This window comes from Lytechinus variegatus, chromosome 1 (assembly GCF_018143015.1).
Source record: "Lytechinus variegatus isolate NC3 chromosome 1, Lvar_3.0, whole genome shotgun sequence".
Lineage (NCBI taxonomy): Eukaryota > Metazoa > Echinodermata > Echinoidea > Temnopleuroida > Toxopneustidae > Lytechinus > Lytechinus variegatus.
Window position 1 is genome coordinate 78,459,165 of NC_054740.1, and position 18,285 is coordinate 78,477,449.

General features: G+C 36.3%; 1 protein-coding gene across 1 annotated transcript; it reads right to left on the reverse strand.

The window, feature by feature from the left end:
* Window positions 1–6,433: 6,433 nt before the first annotated feature.
* Window positions 6,434–15,582, reverse strand: LOC121424146 (mesocentin-like). Its single transcript, XM_041619751.1, has 3 exons — window positions 15,484–15,582; window positions 8,023–9,279; window positions 6,434–7,532 (listed from the first exon to the last, which is right to left on the reverse strand). The coding sequence occupies exons 2-3, from the start codon at window positions 9,122–9,124 to the stop codon at window positions 6,607–6,609; spliced, it is 2,028 nt and encodes a 675-aa protein (XP_041475685.1). The 5' UTR covers window positions 9,125–9,279; window positions 15,484–15,582; the 3' UTR covers window positions 6,434–6,606.
* Window positions 15,583–18,285: the final 2,703 nt, after the last annotated feature.

The window sequence follows — 18,285 nt, forward strand, 5'->3', positions numbered from 1 at the left end:
TCATTATCATCATTAAACCTTTTTTTTCCATGATGTCTTTATAACACTTGTTAATTTTTCAGATAGAGTTCCTGATTCTTTTGATGGAAAGGATAATGCATAGTATTTTTTAGGAAATAAAAAAAGACGTATGAAGCTTCTAAATTCTTGGAGGAAAGGGAATAAAGTGTCCTTGTGTAGGTGGATGTTATAACTGCATAAAGTTAAAGTAAAATGACCAGCTCAGCATTGTTTAGATTATAGTTCTTCATCATGAGGTTATGCCAGGCTCAAATTTATAAGTAAACCTGCACAGCATGATTCTCACATGTACAAGTTTCTTTTATGTGAATATGATTATTTTTCAGCTTACTATTTGAATGTGATTAAATGTTTCATCTCGTAAATATAGTATATATATTGTATTTTCATTAGTTCAAAGGAATTTTAAGGAAAGCATCTTATTGGATCACCTAGATATTAAAGTAATCTTTATTGGCATATTTTTTATGTTCAACTTTTACGTTGTACACAATTTGATTAACAACTAAAAAGATCTTATATCACTTGTATTGAATTATGAAGAATACTCCACTTATTTAGACACTGTTGTTTGCATGATACATATACATGTGAATATAGGTAAATCTCCCGAAGTCAAATCTCTTTGGACCATGAAAATATGGTTGATATTGAAGTGAATAACTAATATGGGGCCCGTTGCAGAAAGAGTTGCAATCAATTGCAACTTTAAAAATCATGCGCAACTTGATTTTCAACCAATCAACAGCGCGCATTTTTGACTTGCGATTGATTTTTTGACTTGCGTTTAAACGCAACTTTCTGCAACAGGTCTGCAAAATTACTTTGTCTTTGGCAATTATTTGGCTTGTGGAGGGTTGACTCATGCAGACTAGCTGTATTATTTGCTCCAGTGACAGTTGTTCTGATGCAAAATCTGCATATTGACCTGACCCAGACCGTTTCTCTTTCAATAAATAAGCACAAGATTAATTTGCCACTGGAGCAAATTTTATGTCGCCAGAGCAGACGTTGTGTCACTGAATTACCCGATTACAGGTAAAATTGGCTAATAAGTAGCGCATCAATAAGTCAAATATTTAACCAAATTAAAGCAGTTTTTAGACCAGATTATTCAAATCTGTTGAGTTATACCTCTACTAAGTCAAATTTTCGTAACATACTGCTGTGGTCCCCAAAGATTTGACATCCAGGCAAATTTACCTGTACTGTTAGCTTTAGGATAACTTGAGCATTGTGTGCAATAGAAAGGTGGTGAGGGGAGCAACGAGAGATGCCTGAGAGATGAGAGAAAAAGTGAAATGTGATCGGGAGAAGGGGTTAAGGAGGATAAGAAGTGTACCAAATGGAGACATGCCCATCCTGTTATTTTCATCTTTTTACTTGACCTCTCTTTCTCATCTTGCTCCCTCTCTCTATCTCATGCTTCCACTTCCTTATATATATGTCTATTTCTCCCTCCCCTCCCCCTTTTTCCTGTTTACCCATTCCCTCTCTCACTCATTCCCTCTCTTATATTACCATATACCACTATCTGTCTTTTTCAATTTCATTTGGGAAAAAAGTCTAAATATTTTCAAAATAGAAAATAAAAAACCCCAGAGAGTATTACAGTTCTATTTCACTGCAAATTTTAATTTCTTGACTGGGCAGTTGAACATCGACATAATATTCAAGCACATGTAGAATGAACGGGGGAAATGACAATGATGTCAGGTTGGTATGATAAATGCATGAAAGGTAGAAACGTCAATGATGGTTGGACGAAAACCGATCAAAGAATAAGAGTTGTGTGAATTTGTAAGTTTGCTATTTTCTTTTCCAATGAAGCTTCTCGTATTTCGTGTAATGTTAATTCTATACAATATCATCTACATAGTACTGGTAATGAGTTTACATGTGCATTCAATAAATATCAGACACTTTGGCCCGAATTCACAAAGGTGGTTTTGAAAACCCACAGTTGAGTCCACGGTTTATGCAGATTTCCTATATAAATTACGCTTATTTTAGCGCGTATCGGGAGCTTGTATGAAACGTGTCCAATCCTGATGCGCGCTTTTGTCACAGTGCGCCAAATTGACGCCTGTTGCCGTGGTTAGATACGCTATTTTATTCATGAGTTCACTGTTTTTATTCATGAGTCCACTCTTCAAACAGTGGACTCATGAATAAAGTAGCGTATCTAAAACCATGGTAACAGGCGTCAATTCGGCGCACTGTGAAAAAAGCGTGCATCAGCAACATGTTTTATACACACCGTTGGTTTTCAAAACCACCTAGTGAATTCAGGCCTTTACCTCAAACAATCAAGGAAATAAATATATTCAATCGCAATTGATTAAAAAAATGGCAATTAATGAAATTCAATGAAAGACATCTGACCTTGGGTTAATGATCATGGAAGGTCAAAAGAAGAAATGGCAGTGTCATATTCTGATTAGATGTCTAAATTAAATAATTCAAAGGCCTGAATATTACAAAGACGATTTTGAACCCAGGGTTTGATAACATGGTTTATGCATTGAGTATGCTTCTTAGGGCATATTCTTGAGAAAGAGTTCAATTAATGCACTTCTTTTAGCTGTATTAAATGAATGCTCAATGTAAATTCAAATGAAAAGTGCATTCATGAATTTAAAGCTTGGCAGATATTAATGCTCAAATCCATAACAAGAAGAGCAAAATTAGCATCTTCAGGAATATTGTGCATTCAATATTAGATTCTTTCTCTATCTCCATAAGCTGTAGTTTCACATTTTTAATCCTAATGGTTGCTTTAAAATTCCTACAACCTGCAAATAAACTGAATAGCTAATACATAAATACAGGCATCTCCATTATAGGATTAGAAATACCATTTTACATTCTACTTCATGATTCAACATTGAAGTTTTATTCCAAATCAGTTTCATTTTTATCATTTTACATACCTGGTATATATAAGATGTAACACATACAAATTGCCATAAAGCATGATAAATTCCTATTTTCAATACGAAAGTAGTTACTGTAGTTCAAAGGCACAAAAAATGAGAAAAAATATACATCTTCTTGGCCTTCTGTAAATTTTACTGAGATATATGGGGTGTTGCAAGAAACTTGCGATCAATTGCAGGTCAATTTCGGTCACTAAATCAATCATATGTATTGCAGTTAATTGCAAATTGGTGATTGATTCCTAATTTGCTCTTTGAAACAAGAAGTTTAATCTGATTTGCTACAGCTAACGTTGATCTATCAGTTGTAAAATTGCAACAGAATATTTGCAATTGAGCGCAAATATTTTCTTGCAACACCCCCAGTCTCAATGAAATGATACACTTCATTGAATTCTGATTATGAAAGAACACTGGTAAACTACTTTATTGTAAATATACTATTCATGACCAATTCATGACGAATATCCATAAGAACATCTATTTACATGTATCTATTTTCTCTGCTTTTTGAGCATTAAATGAAGGAATGCTTTTTTAACATCCATCCACTGCTGTATTCTGAGCCAATAGGAATGTTGTTGGGTAATTCTACATGTGTCTTTCGACCCTCTTGTATCAGTATCTATACAAGGGAAATATGAGAATGCTTCAAGCACAACTACTATCATTTTCTCAAGGTGCTTCGATACTACCCTGGGTCTTATAGTGATTGGGAATGAGGTACGCCATTGGTTAAACCTCATATATTTTTACTTGCCTCAGTCGTCCATCAGCGCATATTTGCACACTTCAACCAATCACAAAAATGCCTCATTAAGGCCTATCTGTTATATGTCAATTGCAATAATGATAAGATAAAAAATGATCTTCAGAAGGCTGGCCCCAGATAACTCAGAGAATTTAAGGGGAAATATTAACATCTTGATGAATAAAACATTGAGAAAATAAAAATAAAAATTACAGTTCTCTGATATAATTAATTCATCTAAAATACTTTATACATGTATAAAAAATAAATGCATAAAATAGTAATAGTACTGCATACTCATTCAGTTCAAGTATAAATTGAACAAGAATACTTGTTGGAACATTATATACATCATGATATTCAATCTCCTCAGAATTAAAATGTCTAGCTATGACACTTATTGGGCTTATTAGGAAGTTTCATATGAAGCTATTTGCAATCGATTGCAAATTTGCAAAATTTTATTAAATTCCAATTATAGCATATCAAGAGCAAGATTAAGTGTTTTGATGACCTATTCAACTGGCAACTGCCTATTTCATGCATGCAATGCAACCTTAAAGTGAATATTGTAGACATAGGCTAGGATATTTGCATGGACATTCCCATTCCTGGTGGGTGTTTCATAAAGCTCTTCGTAAGATACGAATGACTTTATGCACGACTGGTGATCCTTTCTTGTGCTACATGTATGTGGTATCCCTATGTAATTGATTTATGACCTAAGAACATGTTCCAGTCATGCGTAAAGTCGTTCGTAACTTTACGAACAGCTTTATGAAACACCCACCTGGGGAGCGTCTCATCAACACTTGTGTCTGACAAGTTGTCAGATCTGACAATTTAAATTGATTCTGAATGGCTGAGAGGCACTGTTATTACAGTAACTGTCGGATAAAACAGGACTTGTCAGATAAAATATCTTATAAGTCCCTTCATGAAATGCTCCCCAGTTGTTGAGGTGAAGGGGCTTTAACTCTTGCATGCACAGTACATTTCACATAGTGCATTCTTCAGCTAAATGAAATGCCATTAAACCAGTTGCACATGAATTAAGAATTGCTACACAGTCACAATATATAACCTACCGCCCTCTCATGAGCAATGTGAAATGTGCTATTTTTTACTTTTTAAAACAAGGTTTGATCAATAGAAATTTCAGTTGTAATGGTTTACATTAAATATCATAACTTTACAAAAGGATCCGCACATGTGCATGACCAGTCATTTTAGTGTTAGACATAATTTCACTTATGACCAGTGATAAGCAGTTTAACAAGAAAAGTATGCTGACGTTTCATGGTTTATGAAATAACAAGGATTCACAGCATATCTAAAGAAAAAAATACCATTTGGTTTGGACATTAGTATGATTAACCACACTCGATACTTACAGGCCATACCTTGGCCCCTTATCAAACTATTCAAAGGTATCTCATGTGTGTTATTCTTAAGAATGCTCATGCTGCTATCAGCAATATTTGGCAGTATCATACAAGTGTCATACAATAATCAATTCTCAATTAATGATGGCAATTAAGTACTGTTTATACCACATCCTCGAAAATCAAAATTGAAAAATACCTACTTTTTCACATTTAATCACAACTATGATTGATAATTGATGCATCATTGTAAAGCTTATCCCTAGAGTCCATTTTCTTTAATTCTTTCATTTTGTGCCCTTCATATTATGAGAATCATGCATCAGCAAATAAAAGCAATTGAAAGAAAATGTACCAAAAATTAAGCAAAGAATGTGAACAATTTCAAGGAATATGATTTTCTTTAGAAATGCTTATACTGTCTGAAATGCAAACGGGTATTGGGTATCCTTTCTTCAAATAATTTTTACATGATTATTCTTTTGCACTTAATGGAGGAAAAATCTCTCCACTTAACATTGATAACTGGTATGTTATTTATGAATTGTGTTTTTAAGTAAGTTACATATATGATAAAGCTTTGATAATTCAGGGTTTCATTTTGGGAGGATACAATTACATAAAGAGGCAGTTTGGCAGAAAGAAAAAAAATTACATGAGTATTTGGCTGATGGATAAACATTTCATGAATCGCAAATTGGCAAGTATTTATTCCTAATGATTCTTTACCATAATAATTACTTAAGTAAAAACCATGTATCTGCAGTATTTATCTCATCCTTAAAGTCGAATACATCATTTTTACATCATACAATTATGCAGTGATGAGCAGTTTTATTTGATAATGAAATTATTCTCTACAAATTTATAAAATAAACGCTAATATATTGAATATAAAATCCATTTCTAAACAGGCAAGAAATCTGCAACAGCTTAATGTAATTCAGACAATTTTTCATGCTGGATATGCAATTGAGTTAAAAGAGAAAATACTTGTAGTAAAGTCTGATGATATTAATAACCATGGAAGACTGCATGCAGTAACAGCTGATTGTCATTCTAATCATCATACCTAAAAGTGAGAAAGCATAACTGTCATGCACTTGAAATTCAAAGCACACACAGTCAGCTTCATTAGAAGTGAGTGAATAGTGTGAACATTGACATCAAATGCCATATATAATTTATACATGTAGTACTGTAAATAGGTATGTACAGACTAAAAGCACAATGTACTTGTATTTAATGTAGATTTGTTTTGTTTACAAGTGATACGGTATGCTTTATCTCAGAAAAGGGTGATGTGTTATGTTTATTACAGTTAAGCAAGCCTCTGTTAAAGTCTGAAGAGGAAGACGGCTGCACAAGTTGGTCAGTAGATGAGGATGCTTGTCCATGTCGTGCACGTTGACCACGAGGTTAGAGGTTGGAAAGGGAGAGAGTGGGATGCATAGGTTGGCAAGGAGATGAAGAAAAAGACAGATCAAGTGCACTTGGAGCAGCCAATAGATTACTCGGATGAGGGAAATTGTACTGGTGGTGTACTGGCAGAAGAAGAGGAGGGTTGCACAAGTTGGCCAGGAGATGAGGAAGGTTGTACAAGTTGGCCAGGAGATGAGGAAGGTTGTACAATTTGGCCAGGAGATAAGGAAGGTTGTACAAGTTGGCCAAGAGAGGAGGATCGTTGCACAAGTTGGCCAGAAGATGAAGAGGGTTGCACAAGTTGGACAGGAGATGGGGAGGGTTGCACAAGTTGGTCAGGAGATGGGGAGGGTTGCACAAGTTGGACAGGAGATGGGGAGGGTTGCACAAGATGGCCAGAAGATGAGGAGGGTTGCACAAGTCGACCATGAGATGGGGAGGGTTGCACAAGTTGGCCAGGAGATGGGGAGGGTTGCACAAGATGGCCAGAAGATGAGGAGGGTTGCACAAGTTGGCCAGGAGATGAAAAGGGTTGTACGAGTTGGCCAGGAGATGAGAAGGGTTTTACAAGTTGACCAGGAGATGAGGATGGTTGTACAAGTTGGCCAGGAGAGGAAGTGGGTAGCACAAGTTGGCCAGGACATGAGGATGGTTGTACAAGTTGGCCATGAGATGGGGAGGGTTCTACAAGTTGGCCAGGGTATAAGGAGGGTTGCACAAATTGGCCAGAAGATGAGGAAGGTTGTACAAGTTGACCAGGAGATGAGGAAGGTTGTACAAGTTGACCAGGAGATGAGGAAGGTTGTACAAGTTGGCCAGGAGATGAGGATTGTTGCACAAATTGGACAGGAGATGGGGAGGGTAGAACAAGTTGGACAGGAGATGGGGAGGGTTGCACAAGTGGGTCAGCAGACGAGGGGGGTGGCATCAATTTGCCAGGAGAAGAGGATGGTTGAACAAGTTTGGCACAGGATGATGAAGTCTCCATAGGTTGATCAGCAGAATCCTTCATTCCTAATGTGCATGAAAATGGTGAAAAAATAAATACAATGAAATCAACACAATTATAAAGAGTGCATCTTTTCAGTAAGGTGGAGGCACTGATCTTTTCATCATGTAAATATGTAAGAAGTTCTATAATAATGGTCATTAATTTGCATTAATATCTTTTTGACAAATATCCAGTGCAACATTGGGCACTATAACAAAATTGTCAAGGAAGGAGAACATGCTAGTGATTTTGACAACTGAAGCATATAAAATTGAGACCATCTAATATGTGATTCTAAATGTTTGACCCCAGATCATGAACTTGCACACACTCTGCCATGAATAATTACTACCCCTACTACTACTACTAATACTACTACTACTACTACTACTCCTACAACAACTACTACTACTTCTACTACTACTACCACCACAACTACTACCAGTACCTCTACTACTTCTACTACTGCTAAAAAATGTTCTTTGCATTGAAAAACAAAAATATGATTCTTACTTTCTGTGAGCCAGTCAGCTGCATCATCATTCTTAATTTTTCTGAGGCATTCTTCTAGTGTCTTGAAATGTCCCTCCATTAAGACTTCAGTACACAGATTTCTTTTCCATTCCTTAAGCACCTGGAATATTGCCTTACCTATGTCTCGAGGGTTATTATGTACAATGTGTGCAATAATAGGATTACCCACACCCAAGTTCAAACCTAGTGGTGTTAAGTGTTCAGGTAGGAGATGAGAAACCAGCTCCGACAAAACTAAATCATCTCTTCTAGAGTTCAGATCACACCCTTCAAAAACTTCTTCTTGTCTATCACACTTAAATACTAGCCCTCCAGCAGCACCAAAATTGTCAAAAGCACTTCCACGACTAAATAAGGTCCCTGTTTCTTCCAATATGCTACTATCTTCAGGGCTGAAAGGCAAAGAGGTACTACTAGTACTACTACTGGATGATGAGAAGCGGTTGGGAGACACTATTCTCCGGAATTTTGACTTCAAATCATTATATGTCTTAACACGAGGGAGTGGGGCACTAATGCACTTTCTTAAATCCTCCTGGGTATCACCCAAAGTGTTTTTGTCACCAGCTCCTTGTCTTCTTAACAGGACTGCTTCTGATGAAAATTCAAGAGCATATATTCTATCCTCCTCTTTTTCAAGACTCTCTATACAGCCCTTAATACGTCTCTCAAAGTCATTTTTCGTCAGCTGTACTGATGATCTCCTCCTGTCTCTATCTTGATCAATAGAACATAAATCTTCCTCTGCCTTTTCATGAACCTTTGTCAGCATATACTCACAATATTTCTTCCTGCACTTCACATCTTCTTTTTTTTTTCCAAGCTCTTTCCGTAGCTCTGACAGTTGTTCTTTTTCATCCTTCAAATGTTCAATACCTAGCTCTGACAGTTGTTCTTTTTCATCCTTCAAATATTCAATACCATGGTCAGAGTGATGAAAGGCCACACACCTTACACAGACTTCTCTCTTGCACTCCTTGCAAAAGAAGTCTAGTTTGAAAGGATCATGTTCTGGACATATCTGGCCAGTCAAATTCACAGGCAGTTCTTCTGACCAATCACCAACAATATTGTTAGCCATGTTCCAAAACCTTCACTTTAATGGTTTGGACTAATAGTCAAATTAGAGTATATTGCATAACAGGTTGTTAGAATAAAATAAACTGTAATTTGATCCATTCCTCGCTGCTCCTATTCAGTCCAATCAAGCATCGATAAGAGTTGAAATTCTCTGACCTGTGAAAATAGAAAATATCAAAAATTAGAAACATCTTCAAATTATAGGAACAGTCCGAACTCACACTAAAACAAATCTCTCATTTGAAATTGCTGAGATCGGACAAATTAGATATTAAAATTAATTGTTATCAGCTTCATAGCATTGTTCACTTCCCCCCTCAGTCGATGGTTCATGTATGCTACAATACACAGAAACCACCATTTTGAGTCCATAGAAATTGGACAGTTGATTTACGGTCAAGTGGACTCACTACTTTGTGTCAATACTTTTTGTACACTTTGTGTTTTGCACATCAAGTTTAACATTTACATCGGCAATGTACCGAGAAAAACAATGAAATGCACTATTTTTCCCATGGAATTTTAATTTGTAGGCCTATTGTGTCCATACTTCTCATTAATGTGAGTGAAACAAGACACAAAACAAAACAGTACAACTTAGTGACAAGTGGAACAACTGTTTTGACTTGTTGGAAAAAAGATATCTATAATTCATTAATACATCAGGGTTTTTTTAGTATTCATCCAGTGATCTGTAGAGTGGAGTAAATCTTTTGGCTGTCTATTCCACAAATTTAAATGGTATTTGCAGTTTGCACTATCAATCAATGAGTCAGTGACCTGTATTACAGACTATTATCATAACAGGTACCCCTAAATTAGACCTCAAAATAGCCAATCTGGAATAACATTATTGGAAATGGTTTTTCAACTGATTTGAGTAGGTATGGGTGTCAACATTTACCAAAAAAAAGTTAGGAGGAATACGGGTTGGGGAAAGTGTTCTTTTCAAGGTCAAAGGTCAATGACCTTTTCATATATACCGTATAATGATATCTCTGAGATGGAAAGGCGCAGGTTGTTGATAATGGTGTCAAAATGCACAAATTTTTACCAAAATATCAAATAAAATAGAATTAAATACCTAGCATGCACATTCACCAATGAAATTCAATTGTCAAAGCCTTTCAAAGGTCAATGACCTTTTACATTTACTGTATAATGGTATCTCTGAGATGATAAGGTACAGGCTAGTGATCATGGTGTCAAAATGTACAGATTCTTACAAGAAGGTAAAATAGAATGAATGTGAGTACCTAGAATGGACATTCACCAATAAAATTCAAGGTCAAAGCTTTCAAAAGGTCAATGACCTTTTTACATTATATATATCATACTGTATAATGGTATCTCTGAGATGAAAAGGCACAGGTTGGTGATCATGGTGTCAAAATGCACAGATTCTGATCAGAAGATCAAATAAAATAAAATTAAGGACATAGAATGCATATTCACCCATAAAATTTAAGGCCAAATGTCAATGACCTTTCATACATTATATACCATATTATATACTGGTATCTCGGAGATAAAACGGTGCAGGTTGGTGTTCTTGGTGTCAGAATACACAGATTCTTACAGGAAGATCAAATAAAATGAAATTAAGTATCGACAATGCACATTCACCCTTAAAATTCAAAGACAAAGGTCAATGTCCTTTTTGACATTAGATAATAATAATGGTATCTCTGAGATAAAACACCGCAGGTTAGTGATCTTGGTGCCAAAATGCAAAGATTTGTACAAGAATCTTCTGAAAATGGGTAGGATAGGTCTAACTCTCATGTCACAGCTAGCATCATCTGAGAGCATTTCCAAACAGCAGAGGGATGATGATGAAGTGAAGGCCATCATTAGAGCTGCATGTATATCAACTTCAACAAAGATGAATTCCCGTATTATTATTAATTACCTCTCATTGCGAGCTGCCAGAATCTGTTGAGATGCTAATGTTGCAGAACAAAACTTCATACCTACTCTCTGCCGTACGTCACCCATGATGCTATTTCTACTAGGTGTCAGTTTGTACAAGGATCATTATTTGGTCCAGAATAACTGAGTGTTATCATGCACAAATTAGGCATATGATATGATAATGAAATTCAAAAGGAGATAATAGCTTAAAAGTACACATCCATTGACCTAACAAAACTCCTACAGCACCACGTCCAGTTCTTGAGAATCAAGCTATGCAACATATCAGCAATAATATAGACCCTGGTCTGATATCCCTTGACAGAACGTTATTAGGCTTTCATTGAATGGGCCAGATCAAAGTCCTGAAAATGTCAGGTTTTCAAAAGTTTAATTACTCTTTGCTGAAGTTGAGACACTTAACTTCATTTACTATGACAAAAGCTGCAGCTCTAATGATTGCCTTATTTTAATTCTTCATCATTGCCCCTGGCTATATGAAAATGTTCTTAGATGATGCATGCCATTAGGGTTAGGCCTATCCTTTCCATTTACAGATTAAGTTATAGTTTATAGTATTGATTGTAGCAATTGAGGTTAGTGACCTATTGCTACAGAAAAATTAGTACCTTGATTTAGATTTATAAATGCATATGTAAATGCTCCTACTTTAGACAACTTCACCATTTTAGATTATATCATACATGATTTTTTTTTACACTTTTGGCAATGCATTACTACAATATATATCAAAAAGTGCTATTTGATATCGATTTCACCTCGAACTTGTATTTTGACGTCATCATTGGTCAAGGAATCAACTATTAAATTTGTGTTCCTTTTCCATGCAGGTCAGTCTTTTTCCCATCAGAATCACTATATACAATGAAGTTATCAAGTTATCGACCTATCTACTTAAATTCCCTGACGTTATTGATATAGTTGATTAACTTTTAACCCTTAAATATATTTTCCATGGCCGCCATTATTTATCCTTATTTCCGAGTGAAATTATTTAACATCCAAGTTTTCATTACAAATAGGTATCTTTCTTTCTATAATTCACAAATAAAATGTGAATATAATAATTATTAATTACTATCTTTTTTTGGGGGGAGGAATCATGCATGGATGTATAAACATTTATTAACTTTTAACCTTTGACTCTGGATATCAAAGGTGAAGGTTAATTCTTTATGATTATTTTGTGCCTTTTCATCTTCTTGCAAAAATTGCTTTTTGACACCAAATCACCAACCTGCGACTTTTCATCTCAGAGATACCATTATACCGTATATAATGTAAAAAGGTCATTGACCTTTGAAAGGCTTTGACCTTGAATTTCATTGGTAAATGAGCATTGTAGGTACCTTATTTGATTTTATTTGATCTTCTTGTAAGAATCTGTGAATTTTTGACACCAAGATCACCAACCTGCGCCTTTTCATCTCAGAGATACCATTGTACCGTATATGGTATATAATGTAAAAGGGTCATTGACCTTTGAAAGGCTTTGGCCTTGAATTTCATTGGTGAATAAGCATTGTGGGTACTTGATTTGATCTTCGTGTAAAAATCTGTGCATTTTGACACCAAGATCACCAACCTGTGCCTTTTCATCTCAGATATACCATTATACCGTATATGGTATATATTTTTAAAAAGGTCGATGACCTTTGAAAGGCTTTGACCTTGAATGTTTTTGGTTAATGTGCATTCTGGGGACTTAATTTTATTTTATTTGATCTTCCTGTAAGAACCTCTGCATTTTGACACCAAGATCACCAACCTGTGCCTTTTCATCTCAGAGATACCACAATACCGTATATGGTATATAGTGTAAAAAAGGTCATTGACCTTTGAAAGGCTTTGACCTTGAATTTCATCGGTGAATAAGCATTGTATGTACTTGATTTGATTTTATTTGATCTTCTTGTAAGAATCTGTGCATTTTGACACCATGATCACCAACTTGTAGTATTTTATCTGGGAGATACCATGATACAGTATATTTAAAAAGGTCATTGACCTTTGACCTTGAAAAAAAGCACTTTCCCCAACCCGTATTCTTCCTAACTTTTTTTTGGTAAATGTTGACACCCATACCTACTCAAATCAGTCAAAAAACCATTTCCAATAATTTTATTCCAGATGGTTACTAATTATGGGATACTAGACAGATAAACTCTCATTTATTCCTGGTAATCACTGTTGCGATACAAGGAAGGAGTTCTTCATAAAGACTCTTGAATTTATTGATCAACCAGTCCAGAATCAATCAATATATTTTATTATCTACATAACTGATGTGAATGAGGAATTCTATGCATACATTTGAATTTATAATCCAAAAGCAGTATGTTTAAGCTTCAGAGAGATTTTTTTTTCTTTTCTTTATCCTAAAGCAATCAGGGGAAAAAATTGTACAGGTTATGCAACATTTATAGCGTTTAATACAAATGAAGTAGGAAATATAAGGTTTATCAAATTTATTACATAATATTCATGTATATTATGTAATATAATTCCTAAATCATACATACTAAAATGAAATGTAAATTAGAATTTTATTAATTTGTATTTACCAGAGCGCTAAAAAACTTGAATTTGGGGTATATTGGACTGTACTTTAACAGATGATGATGACAACATTACATGAAACCCCCTTTGGATAAAGACGCAGTTCAGATTGCGGTGTTATACCCATTTTTCGTTTGGATCTCCCAAATATCATTTCCAAGCCCTTATCACCCGCGCTTGGCCAGGTAATCCCCGCTGTCTCAATTTCAACTCCACAGGCCAGTATATGAGCGTTGAGCAATGGACCAAAAGATAAACAACAGCAGTGCTATTAGGTAAGACTGCTCTGCCTGTAGTAGGACCTTCGGAATAAAATTAGTGTATTCGATATTTAATCACGTTTTCAAAGGCATATTGTATTCAGTAATCTAATGTTAGTCCATTTTCAATTTCGAACGAAGAAAATCGACCTCGAAATAAGGAAAGTAAGCGAATAAAAATGACGGCACGTTTTGCAGAAACCGAGCTCAGCGCTGCGCATGCATACCATCGTGTGTGGCCCCCTGCTGTGATTGTATATGCCGGGCTCTTGTGTTATCTTCGGACCGACGTCAAGAAACAGGTGTTTTGATACTTAAATTGCTTGCTAAGGCCTAGTGCATGTTAGGGTTTGTCGTACTTGGAGAAGAGAATTGATGAGAAGCATTGGCGGCGGAAGCCAAAAATTTTAGGAGGGGACAACAAAAAAAATTTTGACAAGCAAAAAAAAAAAAAAGGTTCTCTACCCCAAAATTTTAGGGGGGACGTAGAAAAATAAATTGACAAGCAAAAAAAAAAAAAAAAAAAAAAAAGGTCAACAACAAATTTAGGGGGAGGACCGTCCCCCCCTCCTCAAATTTAGGGGGGACACGTCCCCCCGCCTATGATGAGAAGGGAAACCGGGGTATAGTGATCTCAAATGGAAGTTTTTCATCATGAATGATGGTGCCCTACCACAAGTAACGCCCGGGGGGGGGGCACTCAGTATATAATGCATAGTGGGTATGTGCCGCGGAGGGGACCCCCATTTTTACACTCAAATTTCCGTTCCAAGGCATAGCATTTTTGCCCTGTTGAGAAAAAGAACAAAGAAAGCCGCTCCAGGGCATAGTATTTTCTTCTTATCGAGAAAAAAGGAGAAATCCGCTCCAAAGCTTCGCATATTTTTCGTTACGCCGCTCCGATCTCATTGAATTAGCTGCAATTTTGGTGAAAAGTGGCTGCAGAGCTCCCCGGTGGAGGCCGCGCTAGCTGTATCATGCACGCATGACCATTCTATAGGGATGCACACAAACGCTGGCGATCCGTTCCAAGGACCCCCGTTTTCACACACATTTGTCGTTCCGACTCCGAGGACCCTCCTTTTTACAATAAGCCCGCTCCAAGCCAAGGCCCCCGCTTTTTTGTCTCACCCGCGGCACACCCCCACCACTTTTTTGGTCGAGTGCCCCCCCCCCCCCCGAGTAAACGTACATGTAGGACCTAGTGGAAATAAAAATTTTAAGAAAATTATGTCATTTTTCAACTTCTATTATAAATTTAGAAAAAAATAACAAAGAGAATTTAATTTACTTATGTTATGAGGGCCGAATGAACAGTTTTTATGGAAAATGATGGTGTCAGAAAATCAAGCATTTGTCCCCAAGAACAAGAGAAAATAAGCCAAACATTGCCAACCTAGTTTAGTTATTTCACCCACACACAGGTGCAGAGACCTTGTTCATTATGATTTGAATGAGTGGTGTGAAGACGGGGAAGTACTCAAGTACTTGAAGTAGATAATTCGAATCGAAGTGAAAAATTCTAGTAAATATTGAATTCTAGCCTCTGATTGATTTAAAAAAAAGAGTGTTTCATGAATAATATAGTTGACTGCTAGTTACTTACCGATACTTTAACCATGTTAATATGTCAAAAACAAAGTCTGACTGAAATAATCTTTCTGTTGCAAATCGTGACTGCTCGTGAGACTTGACTTCAGCTTCCTTCCGTAGCGCATAGCGTAGGCGTACGTACGTAGACTAGACCCGTAGACAACCGGTAACGTGAAGAAAAAGGGGATTCCCCTGTCCTAAACTTTAACGCATGCGCGTGGCATATGCGTGAGAACCGGTCACCTCATGGAATCAATTTTGTTGAGAAAAAAAATGTATATCAGCATAGGCGGATCCAGGGGGGGGGGCGAGGGGCCCACCTCCCCTCCTGGCGGAGCGAAAAAAAAGAAAAAGAAGGGAAAAGAGAGGAGAAAAAAGGAGAAACATAAGAGGAGGAAGACAAGTGAATAAAATAAGATGAGGGAGGGAGGGGAAGACTTGGAAGGTAATAAAAAAAAACTTTCATGTCGGCCGGGGATATAAAATTTTCGCTCGCGCTTCGTGCTCTCATTGCCTTTAGCAGAGGCGTCGATCCTGGGGGGCAGGGGGGCGATCGCCCCACCAATGAAAATATTGGGAGGGCAAACACTCGTTTTGCCCCCCCCCCATAGGCCTCATTCCGCATGTGCAAAAAATAAAATAAGATTGTAATGTTACATAGAAATCAGCAAGCGAGATTGAGATATACACAACTCATTCTTTATTTAAAATTGTGCTCAAAATGTCCGCTTTTCAGATTGGAAAATAAAAATTTTCAGTTCGTGCTTCGCGCTCGCATTATTTCTGTAGCGAACACCCATACTTTTCATGATTAAATAGGTGAATAGAATGTCCCGTTTTCAGTTTTAAACCCCAAAAGAACTCCCGCTTCGATTTGCAATAATCTTTTGTTGGACCTTATTCTATTTATCTTGTTCTTTATTAAGAACGTCCATTAAACTCCATTTTGTTCAGATCGAAATATAAAAATTTTCAGCTCGCGCTTCACGCTCGCATCTATTGGTTTATTAGATATACCCATCTTAATCATTGGTACCAAAAATGCTAAGAATATCAAGCTTCAGTTCTCAGCTCGCTCTCGGCGCTCGCATTAATTTGTTGGTGAGATCTCTATCTCATGAGTCACATATATATGTATATATATATATATATATATATATATATATATATATATATATATATATATATATTATATATATATATATATATATATATATACATATATAATATGTGTGTGTGTGTGTGAGAGTTTGTTTTGCCTTCAGAAAGTTCATCCATGATTTTGCCCCTCCCCCCAATATGAAAAGTGGATCGACGCCCCTGCTTTAGGTAATTTACATATCTTGCTCAATATGGAGCTTAAAAGTCAAGTCTTTACAAAACACATTCCAGTCGGAAATTGAACGTTCATTATTTTGTTTGATTAAAAAATTGATTTTTGAAAAGTGCTATCCGTAAAAATTTCTGTTTTTTGGTCTGAATATTAACATTTTCTGCTTGCGCGCTCGCAAAATTTGATTTGTCAGGTATATTTATTTTCTTGCATTCCAGTAAGTTATCAAAATATATCCCTATTCAGGTCAGATTGTCAAAACGTATATCAGCTAGTCTTTCACGCTCGCATTTTGATTAGTGAGTTATGTATATCTAATATTAATTCTAAAAAAAAAACTACCTAAAATCCCCATTTGATGACAGTTTATCAAAAATTTGGGCTCGCGATTTCCGCTCGCATTGATTAATTGTTGAAAGATAATATCTCATGCCTCTTATTCAAGATTACAAAAGTGCTTTAAATGTCCAATTTTCAGGCCATACTATATTAAAAGATTTCGCACTCTTATGCTTAGGAAGAGAAATAGGTAGATAGTCATAATTTTCATATGATGACATAATGTCCTATAGAATGTCCCGGTCCTATATGTCAAATCTCAAGGTATAATGAAACAGGGGCCGCGGAACCGGGGGCTGGGGGGGGGGGCTTCAGCCCCCTCACTTTTTTTTCAAACCGTGTAAAAAAACGTAAAAATCACCATATGATTGTGATTTTTAGCATGGTCAGCTCCCCCACTTTTCGCTCAGCCCCCCCCCCACTTTGAAAACCGTTCCGCGGCCCCTGTGAAACATAGGCCTATATCCACCTCACAATTCCCACAAAGTGCACAGAATTTAAATTGACCCCTTTTCAGATGAGAATATTATAGATTTTTAGCTCGTGCGTTGCGCTCACTGTATTGATTTTCAAGATAAGAAAGGTATTTAGAATACCTAAATTCAAGGTCAAAATCTGAAACACGCGTTTATTCAGATACGCAGCTTGTTCTCTATTTAAATCATTATCCAGTTTCATATCACAATATCAAAAATTGACTGCTGGTGCTTTGCGCTCGCATAACGGTAGGAAACTTTGCAATTTCTCATCCTTTTCATAACATGATTTACAAAATAATATATGAATAGAGTGTCCAGAATGTTTCCGCTCGCGCTTTGCGCTCGCATAATTACTTATACGTCGTTTATCGTTTTCAATTCTCAGGCAAAAATGTTTTCAGCTCAGTTAATGTACATGTATGTAACGCCTTCAAGACTACAACAAGCAGCCGTTAACAGATCCTTTGTTTTATTAGATCAAAACATTTATTAAAAATAAATAATAAAAAATTCTGCTCGCGCGCTTTGCGCTCGCATTATTTATTAAAGAATCTAGATTTCTAATGATCACTCATCCTTCTCATGATATACAAAATATGAGAGTCCCATTCCGGGGTCCCATTTTTAGGTTTGATTATCGAATTTTTCAGCTCGTGCTTCGCGC